This window comes from Lynx rufus, unplaced genomic scaffold, assembly GCF_022079265.1.
Source record: "Lynx rufus isolate CCGP_SWC_20201006 ecotype Redwood Valley unplaced genomic scaffold, mLynRuf1.p SCAF_7, whole genome shotgun sequence".
Lineage (NCBI taxonomy): Eukaryota > Metazoa > Chordata > Mammalia > Carnivora > Felidae > Lynx > Lynx rufus.
In genome coordinates, this window is record NW_025814889.1 from 72,051,929 (window position 1) to 72,068,852 (window position 16,924).

The 16,924-nt window shown below is 36.2% G+C and overlaps 1 protein-coding gene across 1 annotated transcript in view; it reads right to left on the minus strand.

Annotated features, from left to right (window-relative positions):
- Window positions 1-16,924, minus strand: part of NELL2 (neural EGFL like 2) — a 363,516-nt gene that overhangs the window by 272,399 nt on the left and 74,193 nt on the right. Inside the window, exons 4-9 of the mRNA XM_047066347.1 lie at window positions 6,614-6,787; window positions 6,431-6,527; window positions 3,581-3,653; window positions 3,328-3,410; window positions 2,321-2,449; window positions 741-843 (exon numbers count right to left, since the gene is read on the minus strand). Of these exons, the coding sequence (XP_046922303.1) occupies window positions 741-843; window positions 2,321-2,449; window positions 3,328-3,410; window positions 3,581-3,653; window positions 6,431-6,527; window positions 6,614-6,787 (659 nt within the window). The remainder of the gene's footprint in view (window positions 1-740; window positions 844-2,320; window positions 2,450-3,327; window positions 3,411-3,580; window positions 3,654-6,430; window positions 6,528-6,613; window positions 6,788-16,924) is intronic.

The window sequence follows — 16,924 nt, forward strand, 5'->3', positions numbered from 1 at the left end:
TCTACAAACTTTATAACATTGGGTTTGCATAGGTTACTATTCTTTTGTACAAAAATAGGTAAATTTTAAATGCTCCTTTTAACAAGAATTTAAGGACAGTCTTTTAATGTGCAAGTAACATAAATGCAACAATCTGTTATTGAACAAATGTTATAGAACCCGTTTCAAGACAGCTATGAATTCAGACAGCATTTCCTGACATCAGAAGTGAACCGCACAGCTACTAAAGTCAAAAGAGCTTTCTCACTCAGTAGTGTGAGCCTTTTTTTATGAATTAACACCATGGCCCCATTCATACTGGACGGTCCTATGACAACGTGGACCTCTGTGGTTTGAGCTAATGGAGTTGGCATAGTGTATACTATCAAAGGTCACTTGCATTGTGGGTTTCTTTGGTCATCGTGGCTGAGTATGGACCATCCTTAACCTATTTTTGGAGGCATCTGTATCAAGTCGTGTAATGAGAGAATGTCTACCACTAAATTTCTTACATATCTTTCCTACTACTGTCACTACACAAAACAGATCCCGCCGAGAAAAAATATTCCTGTTAAATACAAGTATAGCATTTTTAAATGGAAAACAACTGATCACCAGAGTACAGAAGGTATTCTACCTATTTGCTTCATTTCTAAAAGCCATTTAGCTTGCCCAGATCAAACCAATGATGGGTGCATATTTATTAATATGAATCTGTATTTTTGCAAAAAAAAAGTATTCATCATAAAAGTTATGCTCACATTTGCATTCCTTGCAGCACTTGCCATCCACGTATGCAAGAGCCGACTTCAGTGGGCAGTCAGGAATTGGGCAGATCAGAGTTTCACACTGGATAGTTCCATTCTGAGAAGAAAATAATATTTAAAGAATTTCCAAGTTGCAGTTTGATAGCCTGGAAGTATTTTTTAATTGGTTTCTTAAGGTTCAAACTCTTCACATAAAATGTCATAAATACCACTATCCTCTGGTTTTTACACAGTAAAACCCATGATACAGAGACCCACAGTAATACAGAGTGGGTCCTAACACAGTTGGTGACTGGCTCCCATGTTCTGTCCAGTGACGATCCTAATAGATAGCGTTCTCCCTTCTGTTGTGAGGTGGATGAGAACATGGGTCAGGGACACACTGACAGTGAAACAGGAAGCAAGGGGTAAGCCTCACGTCCGCCCAGATTACTCACTAAATGAGAACTGACAAACCAGATTTCTGGAATAGCTGCTGCCATCCTGCAGACGCAGTCTCAGGACCCAGAATCTTCCCGTGGATGGTTAAGCACCTCCATAGGGCAGTGCTGACAATCACCACAAGAAGCACCAAAATGCAAACAGTATGTCAGGGAATTTATTCCCGGAGGTCATTCAGGCAGGTAGCTGTTTCTCCAGTCACCTCACTGACCTCACTATACACATCTTGCATTTTACTCAAGTCAATTTTTGTCCCCCATTATCAGGTTGGGAAGGCTTTACTGTATTTGCAAAGTGCTATAATTTTTCTGGGACCAGAATATGTTTCTGAACAGAAATTATATAATGCATGCATGCACATGCACACACATATGACTAATTTCAGACGTATCTTTGACTTTTTAACATGCACAATATTCTGTTTTTGAACAAACTTGCTGAACTTGGAGAAATGTCTTTTTATAGGCTAATTCACACAGACCTCTGGCTTCTTTCCAGTAAATGAGTTTTAACAGATGAATTCAGATGAAATGTAAAAGTTCAAAACCGAGCTAGTCTTGAACTTTTCTTTGAAAATGAATCTACTTTTGAAAGAATAATGCACTAAATATTTCTACTTTAATAGTGTGCAATTAGAGAAGTCATATTTATTTAAGTCATCTAATTTTTATTCCACTGTATTTGTAAGCATTTAAAGATTATCTTATGTATTTAAATTCCATTAATTTTTGGTATGATCCAATCTGGTCATAATATCTCATGCTGCATAGAGTTTAGTTTTATTAAATGCGTTAATAAACACATGAGGGGGAAATCCCTCAAAATGTTAAGGATAACAGATAGAATCCTTTGGGAATCACCTTTACTAACCCGATTTAAATTGCTAACTTCATGTGTGCACAAATAAACTTAAACTTTATAGCATTCCTAAACCATAATCATCTTTATAGGCTAGAAAGTGTCTTTAATAATGCAACACACAGTTCTTTAGATTTGACCGGGTTTGCTGGCACTTTAGTGTTGTGTCTTGAGGAAATGGGTCTTGAAATTTTCATGATTACATTGTTTTAATAAATTTTTAAAGAGTTGGGGCATCTGAGTTCCCTTAGTGTGAACTCCAGCAGAAGCCCTACCAGGCATGTGCAGTTCTTACAGCCGTCTGTCCAGGACTCAAATTCTCGGTAGGTGGTTCCCTTCATGGTGCAGGTCCTTTCACAATAGCACTGATCCAATCTATTCATTCGCTGCTCAGCTCGAGACAGCTGTGGCACAAAGGAAGGGGTTTGTATTGTTCACCATTCCAGCAACACAGAAATGCAAAATACATCAGGAGGCATCTCATTTTTTTCAGTGTATAGCAGTAATGATAGCTGTGCTCATCTATTATTTTACAAATATGTTTAAGCCAAAATTTAAAAGAGAAAAGATCCCCCCCTTTCTTTTTGTAAATTTGGTTCCTGCCTTTTGAAAAAAAAAGCATAATTTATAGGATATAAATGAAGGCTACGTAAAAATGGCATCATTCACAATGAGAAAAGCATTTTCCACTTTTAAAAATGTCTCATTTCATGAATATGTTTACTCAAGTGAAAAAAAAACAAATTCCAGAACTTATATTGTGTCAGAAAAAAATCACGCTACAACTTGCAGGTTCCCAGTAACTACCATGCAAGATGAAAAACATTCTGGTGAAATTGCAAGTAAACTTGAAACATGCATAGGACAGTGAATACTCCTACAACAGCAACACTGTAGTAGAAAGCATTTGTGGGAACATTTCCTTGGCAAAATTCTAGTGTCCATATCCTTTACAAAGCCCCCTCACCTCTGTCCTTACAAAGAAAAATAAATAAAAATAAATAATAATGAAAACTAAAATAAACAATAAATTCTACTGTAATAAGCAGTGTAAAAACCAGGTAATCAGTCTCATTTATGATTTACTGAATCATGTGCTATACAGATGGCTAGGGTTTGAATATTTATAAGCCCTCTCCTCGGGCAGAGATCCAGACTCGATGCCAACAAACAATATAGTGTAAGAAAAGTCTCAAAGGTGAACATTTGTGGTTATAAAAAAAACTATAAAGAACATCAAGGATCTTGAGCTCCCCACACTATATTTCTAAGTAGCTTTTACCTTGGCTGATGTTTTGGCTAAAATGTCCTGCAGCTCCATGATTTTCTGCACGAGCCCATGGAAGTCATTGCAGGTTGGACAGGCTGGAATTACAAACACTACATTGGTCAAGTTGTATTTATAAGGAGGTCAATCTAGTTAAGTCTATGCTGACAACTAATATGTGGGAACTCCAATTTCAAACTGACATTCTGGACAAAATTAAGCAAGAAGCACACTTTTCATCACACAGTGCAAGAACTAATGGACTTACTGCGATTAAGATCGGGGCACTGAGCAATAAATCCTTGGGGCATGACAAGTAATTGCACATCTTGCATTATACCCTGTGTGCGAAAAATTTTAAAAAAGACGTATTACTTTCATCTACCCAAATTATGTTCTACAGTCAAGTTCATGAAGGAAAACATTACAAGATAGACTCACCAAGATCCCTGAACAAAATCTTTTTGAATACATTACTTCTATTCCAAACCAAAGGGAAAGAATTACGTCAGGCAAAATAGATGGTTACCCACGTATTCTCCTATTGATAATATTTTTAAAGCCTTAAGATTAAATGTCAAGATATAATTAATAGGGAACAGGCATGTTGTTTTGAGAAGTTATTTTTAGTTAGCTACTGGAGAAAGGCTTGAAAATGACCTTTAAAAATCAACCCGAAAAATCACTTCTGGTTTCAGCAACAGTGAAACGGGTACCAATTTTAAATTAACTGCAATCATCAGAAAGGAAGAGACAGAAAAACTGAGTCATAACAGCAATGCTCATTTGAGCATTTCTCATTTTTCAGTTGGATATTTTCAAACTAATTTCTCAATCTATTTTTTTTAATTTTTTAAAAATGTTTTTATTTATTTATTTTGAAAGAGAGGGGAAGGGGCAGAGAGAGAGGGAGAGAGAATCCCAAGCAGGCTCTGCACTGATATGGAGTTCAATCTCACAAACCATGAGATCATTACTTGAGCCAAAATCAAGAGTCAGATGCTTAACCAACTGAGCCACCCAAGTGCCTCCACTAATTTCTCAATTTATAAAGGACAACAGATTCATTATACAGCTACAGCAAGACTTAGCAAGAAGTCCTTAAAAGTACAGAATGTTCAGCGTGAAATTAAAAAAAAATTCCAGCTAGAAATGACCCATTTACACAGAGGGCCACAGCACATGTTTACAGGTAGAATTTACGTGTATCCTTAGTCACTAAGGTTTAATTAGCTTCCACCTTCCTGGGCTCTTAAACCGAAGGCCAATGGTAGCTCAAAAATGACCTCATCAGACATACTCCAGCTGTCTCTTTCACTTACCATCCCTCTCTCTTCTTTCATCAACTTTATATATATTTTCAATTAAAATTTTGTTTTATTCCTTTGAAAAATGCAAACAGAATGTTTAATGACAGGAGGACAGTACCAACATATTCTCAAGATAATTTTTAATGTACCTACAAAACATACCAAATACTGGCTTATATCTCCTATATGTTTAATGCAATTAATAGCATAGTATAAGAAGACTGTCAATGTGAATGATAAATATTTTAGTATACTGTGTGGAATTTCTAGATCTGTTGTTTGCTAGGAGTTTGGATTAAAAAGGCAACTTCTGTACAAACTCCTATCACTTGGAAACAGCAAAATGAAAACAATGCTACCATGTACAGTTACACAATCTGTGCACTGTACAACTCCACTGGACACAATTCACTCTACAATAAAAATTATAACCCCTAGAACAGTACACATAATTGATGTGTAAGAAGGATTCTGAGGCCACATCAAAGCTCCATGGGAAAGACCATCATGGTTAAATAGAGGAGAGACTTGGCATCTACAAATTTGTCATCCCTAACGTGGGAAAAAAGCACTGATTTTCTTAGGACCCGTAAGCATGGAATCAATTTCTTATGACTGGCTTTGGGCAAGTCACTTAATGCCCCTGAGCAGGTCTACGCACATGTAAAAGAGAAAAAAAAAAAAAAAAAAAAAAAGAGCCTACATCAAAACCTACATAAGATTCGAGAATAATATATACAAGGCACCTGGTTTCCAGGTAACTAACAGTGTAAGTTTTAATTTTTTTTAATGTTTATTTAATTTTGAAACAGAGGGAGACAGAGCGCAAGTGGGGGAGGGGCAGAGAGAGAGCCAGACACAGAATCTGAAACAGGCTCCAGGCTCTGAGCTGTCAGCACAGAGCCCGATGCGGGGCTCGAACCCGCGAACTGTGAGATCATGACCTGAGCCGAAGTCGAACGCTCAATCGACTGAGCCACCCAGGCACCCCTAACAGTGTAAGTAAGTTTTAAAAACACCTTCCCAGGATTACAAACCTTAGTTAGAACACAGTTTCAAAATTACTGGTACCTACTCTACCCAGAAATCCAGAAGTCGGACACAGAACCTATTATTCTTCAGTTAACAATCATTTTCTGAGTCACTTCTATATTATAGGCACTGTCATAGTCCCTGGGGGGAAATGATTACACTATGGGCTTGTAGTCAAGCAATTTTCTGGACTTTATTTCTTCATCCTTAAGATAAAGAAATTTAACTGGGATGTCTTTTAGATCATCTAAAATGATGAAATTCTATGGAGCGTGTCTCTAAGTAGACACTAAAAAAAGGTACAAGTTATGACTGCTTTCTAGTTTTGACAGATTTGTGCATATATATATATATATATATATATATATATTCTCTTTTCACTTTCTGAATACAGAAAGACCTTGAATAGTGAATACTGAAACGTTTTCAATCCTCTATTATTAACATCCCTGTAAAAGTATGAGCAAAGGTTATGTTTCAATGGTAGACAGTTTATTTGTATATTAACATCTTAGGTTTTTATGACTTTGAATGCCTAATCTCAGTTGTGATCATCTCTGTAATGTCTAAAGATCAAATTTATTCAGGAAAAAAGAGAAAATACTGTAGGCCACCTAAATAAAACATTAGTGTCCAAAAAATAGACACAAATAGAAAAAAATATACACAAATCAAATTATTTTGTTTCACACCACAAAGAGCAAAACATAATTTTCCAAACTAATTAGAAAGTGTTTATATTTACATGTTATGATCCGCCCTTAGCCAAAAAATACCTTAAAATATCCATGTGCATTATTTCTCTGTCCCAGCCAAAATGTTGTGCCCAGAGGCAAGTCAGTGGAGGGCTTTTCCACCACTCTTTCATATATCCTGCAAAAAAAGAAACATCAAATAATGTGAGTGAACACTAATTTTATAGAATCTTCCACTTCCTGAACTGAGAACATTTCACTTACTTATTGCAGTCAACGTGTAAAACCAAATGGGAAGCACTGATGGCTAAAGAGAGCTTGTGCCACTTATCGTCAGCCAAAATGTAAGGAAATACTTCCGTGTGAGGGTGGTGACTGCCTGAGCGATAATGAAGTCTGACTTCATTCCGGTGGCCACTGCTTTCCAGTTCTAGGTACCTGCATAGAGAAGAAGCATATGGGACACCTTGATAATAAAGTTCAAAAATTATTGACAAGACCTCCATCTCCACAAAGATCGAGTATATGTTTTCCCAACTCCTCCCATTGAGTACAACTAAACGTTATATTATAAAACAAACATAAGAAGAGTCTAAAATATGGAATAGAGAAAGAAAATCAGTGAAGGACTGCAGGACCCAAAGCGGTGGTTTCCTAGGTTTTCTTTTTGCCTCATATCCCCAGACTTGGAGCTAAAGAAGCCAGCAACCTGGAAATACTAAGTGATGCAGACCCCCAAATAAATAAATTACATATATATATTTATATGTGTGTGTGTATTTATTATATATAAATAAATTGCATATATATGTATATATAGGTGCATATATATTCCAGAAAAACTTTCTGTCTCTAACCAAGTGCCAGGGAATGGGAAGGCTAGTAAGAGAAAATCTTTTAGAGAATAACCACTCTATTCCAGACAAACACCACAGAAAACAACTATGGTCCCATCCCCAACCAGGCTAGTGAAGGCTAGCAGAGCCTAGATTTCTACCTTCTTCAGGCAGAAATCAGGTACCCAACACCTCTACTAGGGTAATGACAAAAAAGGCCAAGTAGAGATCCAAGACTTTAAACACAGCCAACCAGTAATGAGAACCCCCTACCCCCGAATATGGTATCAGTGGAGACCACATGGGGAGGAGCCTGGACTTCCATCCTCATCTGGCAGTAACAAAGCATATCGCCCCCTTTTCACTGGAATCGTGTCAGACAAGACATAGGGGAGAGTCAGAACTTTTACCATCACCCAGCAGTAATGAGACCACCCCAACCACAGTGTCAGTGGGGAGTTGGAACTTCCACCCCCATGCAGAAATAATACAAGCTCCCTTTCAGTTTGCAATAAAAGACCAAATGGGGAACCTCCTCCACCTGGAAGTTACAAGATGACAGTTTCCCGTCTCCTACCAGATCAATGTCACAGAAAACTAGCTAAAACAGGGAATTCAAATAAGATACAAGTCTCAGAACTTCTATGAAATGCTTAGTTGTCAATTGAAAATCATATGCCATACCAAAAACCAAGAAGATCTCCAATTTTTAAAAAATTTTTATGTTTATTTATTTATTTTTGAGAGACACACACACAGACTGTGAGTGGGGGAGGCGCAGACACAGAATCCGAAGCAGGCTCCAGGTCTGCTGTCAGCACAGAGCTGGAAGTGGGGCTCAGACCCAAAAACCAGGAGATCATGACCTGAGCTGAAGTCAGATGCTTAACTGACTGAGCTACCCAGGGGCCTCTAGAAGATCTACAATTTAATGAAAAAAAGACAGTCAAAAGATATCAACACCATAATGATAGCGATGTTAGAAATACCTAGCAAAGATTTTGAAGACACTTTGATAAAAACAAGAACTTATCAACATATTTGGGCACACTTGAAACAAATGAAAAAATAGAAAGCCTCAGCAAACAGATAGAAGAACAAAATAAACATATAAAAAAGAACCAAATGGAAGTTTTATAATTGAAAAATACAACTGGAATAAAAAAGCTCAAAGGATGAGCTAAACAATAAAAGGAGGGGGCCAAGAAAAGAACTAGCTAACTGAAGATAGAACAAAAATAATCCAATCTGAATAGAGATAAAAATAGACTAAAAAAAATGAACAGGCTCAGAGACCTGAATTACTATAACAAAAGATCTAACATTCACATAAGTAGAGTCCATAAACAAGGAAAAAGAGGGTAGACTGAAAAAGTACTAGATAAAATCATGACTGAAAACTTCCCAAACTTGAGAAGAGACATAAGCTCACAGATTTAAGACTCTAAGAAACCTCCAAACAAGATGAATTAATATAAATACTCATTATCATTAAACTTCTGACCAAAAACAAAGAAAAAAGCATTGAAAGCAGCCAGAAAAAAGTTGACAAGCTATCAATAGGGAAAAACAATTAAAGTGGTAGTGGATTCCTCAGCAGAAACAATGGAAGCCAGAAGAAAGTGGCACAATAGTGTTCATGGGATGAAAGTAAAGGTTTTAGTCCAGAATCTTATACCCACCAAAAACATCCTTCAGAAATGAAGGAGAAATCAAGACATTCTCAAATGAAGGAAAGCTAAGGTGCTTTGAATCAAGTTTTTAATTCAGATATGTCATGTTTAAGGTACTTAATGAACACTGAAGACGATACATAGAATACTTAGATCTGCAAAGTCTGACAAGAGAGAGGAATTGGGAAATCATAGGCATAAAGATTACACTGAAAGCCACGAAGGCACAGCCATGAAGAATGCTTGAACATTTTGAGGAGGAACCAGCAAAGCAAACCAATAAATGTGGATAATAAGATTAAAGGAGCTAAAAATGAGAGTGGTGACTCAGAGGCCTAATGATGAAGAAGCTACCTCAAGAAAGAGGAGGCAATCAACTGTATTAAATGCTGCCAAGAACGCCAGGAAGATGAAGTCTTAACCACTGGATTTAGCAAAACAGACATGTTTGATAAGCCTAAAATTATTTCAGAAAACCATATAGGGAATAAAGTCTGCTTGAAGTAGGGTCAGGAGAGAAGAGGCAGACAGAAATAAGAGGCAAATGTAGACATTTTGGAGAAATGGGAAGGTGGCTATGGAAAAACATGTAGTCAAAGGAGATCTGTCTTTAATTGGTAAGAAATACTACTCATGTTTGTGTGCTGCTGGGAATAATCTTGTAGAAGAAGGAAATTAGCTATAATTGGAAGAGAAAATAAACTGGATAAAACAGAAACTAAAATAAAACACAGACTAATTTTTAACTACCAAAAAATTAAAAATTCCTCAACAGAAGAGATATGATAAATAAAATCTGATAACAAATGACATTCTGGAAGACAAGAATGCAGAGAAATAAGCACGCTGATACACTATTAATGCAAAATAAATTGACACAGACCTCTTGAAGGGTAGTTTGGTAAAACTATCAACACATTAAATGTGCATACTCTTTAAATCAGTAATTCCAAATCTAAAAATCAATCCTGCAAAATAACAGCACAAATTAGCAATGATACATGCAAAAAAGTGCTCACTGCAGATTTATTTAAAATAGTAAAAATCTGACAGAATGCCAACTATCCACTCATAGGGCAGTTATGATACATCCATACCCTGGAACATTCTACACAAGAATGAAGTTCAGACATGAAACAATGCATAGCTTACTATTAATAAACAAACAAAAACTATAGAAACCCATTTTGTTTGATGAAACTCTGTGTGTGCGTGTGTGTGTGTGTGTGTGTGTGTGTGTGTGTGCATTTGTGTGTATTTAGAGAAAAATAAAAGATCAAGAAGGATACTTCTCAAAATGTTAACACTAGTTACCACAGGGGAGTACAATCAATTAGGGGAAGAGATGTGAAGAGACTTCTCACGTATTTTTATATCCCTGAATTTTCTTCACTAATTATGTATTACTTCTTTAATGTTTATATATATATGAGCTCTATTTTAAGACAAATAATAAAATGAGTAGTCAATAATATAACCCATGCTTAGGACTTATCAAGAATAAATAAAACTCCAACTTATGTGGTTTTTTTATACAGAAGACACCAACCAGAGAATCCTCTCTATATTATTTGATAACAAGTATTCATTATCTAATCAATTAAACTAGTAAATTCTATAATGATAGAGAGGTGTTTGCATTTTTTGCTAAATACCATCAGCAAATGCACTGCCCCATTGCTATATACCTGTCAGTTCTTAACACACTGTGGCAAGAACCCTAGTGCTTCGGTCAGGCATCCTCCTCTAGATACTACTAGAAATGTCACCTGCACTGGGTTCCTAAACTTGAGGCACTAAAAGTAGCCTTTAATAACAATAAGGCTCACACTATGCCCTACAAACAAGAGCAACCCTGGAGAAGTTAAATATTTTACCAAAAGTTACATTTTCATTAGCATCACTCACTCAATTAAAAAAAATGAAATAGACACACAAAACATATACAAAAAAACATTCAGTGAAGAGAAAAAATAAATAATGATGTAAAACACCAAGAAGTGTGCCTAGTACATGGATAGTATTCAATAAATATTAGCTCTCATTAAAAGAAGGAAAAACAGGTTGAAAGAAGTTAATCCAAATCTTTAAAACCAGTCACTATTAAGTATACAAAACCGTACGAAGATGTGAGGTTGCATGAAAATACGATTATTCCATAGTTATAAGTTACAAAGCATCGTAATGAACACTGGGTCTAGTTTAATGAATCATTTTTCTAATAACAGCCATATTCATTTCCAGAAGTCCGCTGTCCCCCACTGGGTGGTGTCTCAGTGGGACACAGACCTGGCTCGCCTCCCCTTGGGTCCCCTCTCCAAGGCTCAACAGAACAGACTGGTTAAACACCTAAGCCTACAGCCTGAGGAGTCACATCCCAATACCCCTCTCAACAGTGGCAAGCTACTTCACCTCTCTGTGTCTCATTTGGTATCTCAACTATAAAGCAGGGGGTGAGGGAGGGGCGCCTGGGTGGCTCAGTCAGTTAAGCATCCGACTTAGGCTCAGGTCACGCGATCTCATGATTCGTGGGTTCGAGCCCTGCATCAGGCCCTGGGATTCTGTCTCTCCTCCTCCCCCTTGCGCTCTCTCTAAAAATAAATAAATATATTTTTAAAAAACAAACTGTAATGCGGAGATATGAACTATAATTGCCTCAATGGACACCTGTAAGGATTTGGATGAGTTAATTTAAGAAAGCACTCAGAATGTTACTCAGTACACACAAAATACTCAATAACGATAGTACACATTAGTTATCTTTTTCAACTCAAAAAGCAAAGGTGTCATATCCTCCTTCTTCTTTCTCAGGGTGTAGCCAGTGATGGACTGATGCCATGCCCTAGCAATCAGACACTCTTTCTTGAGATTCTTGATGGGAGCACAGTAAGGAGCAGAGCGAGAAGGCATCCACATTGCGCTAAGGCAGCAGCATCCTCATCAGTTCTGTTCCGGTCACTCTGCATCTTGTTTCCTGTTTGCTGGTCCACCAGAGTGCCTTTGGTTATTATTTGTTCCAAATTCTGATGCCTCAGGCTCTCATCAGTTCCGTAAGCTGCCCTACCACCCAGCATCTCCAAAGTCACCTTACAGCTAAGAACCTGAACTGATATACTATAATTGTGACCATGGAAAAAAACATAGAATTACAATAAAATGTATCAACGTCTTTAAAGCAATTATTGAGTGATAGAACCATGAGTGATTTTTAACCTTCTTTTTATTGTCCTTTGTTTTCCGTGTTATGTTCAATGAGCATTTATTACCTTAAATTAAAAACCACATTTTAAATTCAGAGATGATAATTTGTTACACCTGAACCTATCATGTCTCTGATTTGTTACTCATAATTTTGTGAAGTAACTAAAATCAGAAATAAAGTTCACCCTTTATAATAATTTATGCCCTTGTTATTCAAATATCCTTTGCATTGGCAGAAATATAAACTAATTTAAGATTAGGCTTCAGAGAAACAGGCGACAGTGGCAGGACATCATTCATTTTAACAACCTCCTTCATAACTCAAGATCAAGGGATGAAAATAAGGTTGCATCTTATCTGACAAAAAGGTTACACAACACGAAATGAGAATTTTTCCACCACCTTAAATTAAACCCAAATTGAAGAATGATCAGATCTTCTCAGTATAGGTCTTCCTCAACTTGCAACAGGGTTATGTCCTGATAAACCCATCATAAGTTGAAAATGCATTTAATACACCTACCCTACAGAGCATCATAGCTAATGCCTAGCCTCCCTTAAACATGCTCAAAACACTTCTATCAGCCTACGGCTGGGCAAAATCATCTGGCACAAAGCCCATTTTATAATAAAGTGTTGAATATCTCATGCAATTTATTGAATACTGTACTGACAGTAAAAAAACAGAGCAGTCATACAGGTTTAGAATGATTTTAAGTGTGTGGGTGTCTACCCTTGTGGTTGCATGACAGACCGGGAGCTTTGGCTCGCTAGGGTTGCCCAACATCACAAGAGACTATCGTATCACATCCCACGAGCCTGAGAAAAGATCAAAATTAAAAATTAAAAAACAAGTTTCTACTGAATGTATAGCACTTTCTCACCACTATAAAATAAAAATATTGTAGGGCAAGCCATCATAAATATAAGACCGCCTATATATTCAGCTAGAGGCCATTTGTTAGTAAGTCACCTGGTGGAAAGCTACACGCACTTCTAGTGCCAAAAATATCATTAGTGTAGCTCATGGAAGGCACAATTACAAAGGAGTTATATGTACAGGCTCTGGAATGGAAAACCCAGCTCAGCTTCTCACTACTGCCTAAGACCCAACTTCTTGCTGCCTCAGTTTCCTCATCTGTAAAATGAGGACTCATTGTGATAATCCATAGAAAGCAGGGTATCTGACACACAGTAATCACTCAGTAAATGGTAACTATTTTATCATTTGTGAATACATAATCCCAATTAGTGATCATTTATAAAGCCCAGCTTCTGGAAGCCAATTCTGTGAATAACAAGCAATTTGAACACATCTTTCTCAGGGGAAAGAATCCAAAACCGGAAGACAGAAGTTACAGACAAAAACAGAAGATTAATCCACTCATAGAAACTGGTTGGCAGCACTGGTCATAAGGGCTCTAGTATAACCAACAAAATATGAGAGGTGGAGTGCAGTGGTCGGGCCAAAATTATTGAGTTCAGCAGCTTGTCCATTTGTTATACAAAATTGACTGTTACACCTTGCACTTCCATTAATTCCTCAGATGTTGAGGGAGATGGGAAAGTGGGGGAGAAAGTATATTTTTTGGCATCCTTTATTAGAACCATATTGATTCTATTTTTGTTAGTTAGCTTGTTTTTAATAACATGTTGCCATCAGAGCAAGGCAGTATGATGTGGTAGTTTAAGAGGCCTGAGACTTACTCCTGTCTCCACTCTTTACTATGATGATGGGCAAGTGAAAAATCCTAAGTGTCAGTTTCCTCTCCTATCAATTAGAGAGAAAAAGAACTTTGACCTTATATGGTCGTTTTCAGAATTCAACAAAGTAAGGGATGTTAAGGGTTTACTCTGCACAGTTCTTGACAGTGAGCACTCCATACATGTCATGATTATGATTTATATTTCCTATGGAGATGTATTTAAACATCACCAAATTTTCAGGGTGGATTTGAACTTAAGCATGAATCTCAGACAGAAAGTATTTCAGTGAGAATCTACCCAATTAACAATGTTTCGAGTCTCAAATATGATACTCATCCAGTTTGTTTGAGTAAATCCAAAGACCAATATTCGTGATTTACTGAGGCCTGTCATTTCATTTTTATAAAACAAAGACCCTCCTTACAGTAAATCATAAAGGGAGGAGGATTTTCAAACTACAATTTATGAATGCAAATAATATAGCAAATATTTACTAGGGGCACAGAGTATATAGCAGTGACCAAGGCCAAATAGCACTAAAACTTAGAGATCCTCAATAATAAACATATTATTAAGTGAAAGTTAAACTTAGCCATTTCAAAACTAGTAACAATATTACTATATAAGTCTTGCTGTAAGGATGAGAATGTGGCCATATCAGTGAGGAAAACAAAGCTTCTTCCTGAATAATATGCCAGAAGCCAAAATTATATCAGCAAGGGGAAGTATCAGTAGAAAATGGAATTAATTCATGACTGAAGTGCTGGCATCCAACATGATGGCTTGAATAAAAACCTCTCCATCTTACTACTCTATACAACTGAGTTTATTAGAAAATAAAAGGAAAAATCAGCCAGTTAAGAAATTAAGGTAATTAATTATTATTGATGATGAGGCCAGCAAGACACAAAGAAATTCTAAGAAACAACACTTTGAGCCATGATCCTGGAAGGGAGCCTCCTCCTTCACTAAGTCCTCTTTAGTGGCATTGGGTGTATTATTAAATATCAATTTGAGGAAGGTCTTATACAAAGTTGGGGAAAGAACAGATACAATAAAGCACTAATAATAAGTGGGTATTCCACAGCACAAGGGTATCCATGAGAGTCACACAGTTTGAAAGAAGCCACTGGATAAAAGGCAGTACCTAGTTAATGCTAGGTTATCATTATCTCAGCTCTCTTAGTTGTGACTGAGACCATGCAGGTAGAAATTAGAGCAAGACTGGAAAGAAAGGGTTCAAGGAAATAGAAGACTCAAAGGAAATGAGCCTTCCCTATTTTATCAAGAATGAATACAAGAACACACTGTCCTAAGGTTGAGGAAGACTCTCTGCGGAATATGGACTTCTCTGATGACCAGAAAATGCATACATGAAAATGTGTACAAACTTGGCTTGCAAATTCTACAAGGGATTCACAGATTCCAAGAAATCCATTCATGGACTCCAAGCTCGGTATTGTTCCATTACAGGAAGACCAAACAGAATATGGTTACTTGCAAAAATTTCACAATGTGGTGTTACATACATGTAATGTTTTTGATATAAAATAATGGGTTATAATTAGACAAAAATTCAGAAAATATACAAAAGCATTAAGAAGAAAATTAAGATCACTAACGGTTCTGTTGGAAAGAGATGATTCATATTAACAATTTTCCATATATGATTGGCAGTCCTTTTCACTTAACCATACACTCTGAACATCTTTCCATGTCAATCAAGAAAAGCCACATCCTTTTTATTGCATGGTTTTTTATAGTATAACTGTGCCATAATTTATTTAACATCCAGTTTCCTATTACTATTTCCAGTTTTTCATTCTTAATAAAAAATGTTTCAATACATGTCAACTATACTTCAAAAATATTTCAATACATATTTCTTTGTGCACTTGCACAATTAACTTTTTGGAATAAATAACTATAAATGAAATTTCTGGTTCAAATATTATACATATTTCAAAGAGATTTGTTATATTTATTCATTCACTCACTCATTTATTCATTCAACAAATATTTTTTGAACAGCAAACGAAACCTAAAGTTAGCAAAAGAGGAAATATTAAATATTACAGCAGAAATAAAAGATACAGAAACTAAAAAACAAAAAAAACAAACAAAACACCAAACAGTAGAACATATCATAGAAACCAGGAGCTGGTTCTTTGCAAAAATTAATAAAATTGATAAACCTCTAGCCAGACTTATCAAAAAGAGAAGAGAAGGGACCTAAATAAATAAGATCACAAATAAGGAAGGAGAAATACAAACAATTATAAGGAAAAAATATGAAAAACTATATGCCCTGTCTTGTTCCTGACTGTAGAGGAAAAGCTTTCAGCTTTTTCCCATTTAGGATATTAGCTGCAGGTTTTTAATATATGGCCTGTATTATATTGGGGTATGTTCTCTCTAAACCTACTTTGTTGAGGGTTTTTATCATGAATGGATGTTGTACTTTGTCAAATGCTTTTTTGCATCTATTGAAATGACCGTATGGTTCTTATCCTTTCTTTTATTAATGTGGTGTATTGTGTTGATAGATTTGTGAATACTGAACCACCCTTCCATCCCAGGAATAAATTCCACTTGATCATGCCACTTTTATTTACATAATACTGGAAGTATTAGCCACAGCATTCAGAACACAAAAAGAAATAAAAGGCATCCAAGTCAAGAAAGAAGTAACTTTCACTACATGCAAATGACATGATACTATACATAGAAAACTGGAAACACTCCACCAAAACACTGCTGCAACTGATGAACGAATTCACTAAAGCCACAGGATACAAAATCAACATACAGAAATGTATCACATTTTTTACGTAGAACAATGAAGCACCAGAAAGAAAAATTAAGGAATCAATCGCATTTACAATTGCACCCAAAAGAGTAAGATACATAGAAATAAACTTAATCAAAGAAATGAAAGACTTGAACTCTAAAAACTATAAAACACCGACAAAAGAAATTGAAGATGACACAAAGAAATCTTAAGACATTTCATGTCTACACTACCCAGAGAAATCTACACAATTCAATGCAAATTCAATTGCATCCAATGCAATCTCTTTCAAAACACCAGCATTTTTCACAGAGCTACAACATACAATCCTAAAATGTGTATGGAACCACAAAAGATCTCAGCGAAA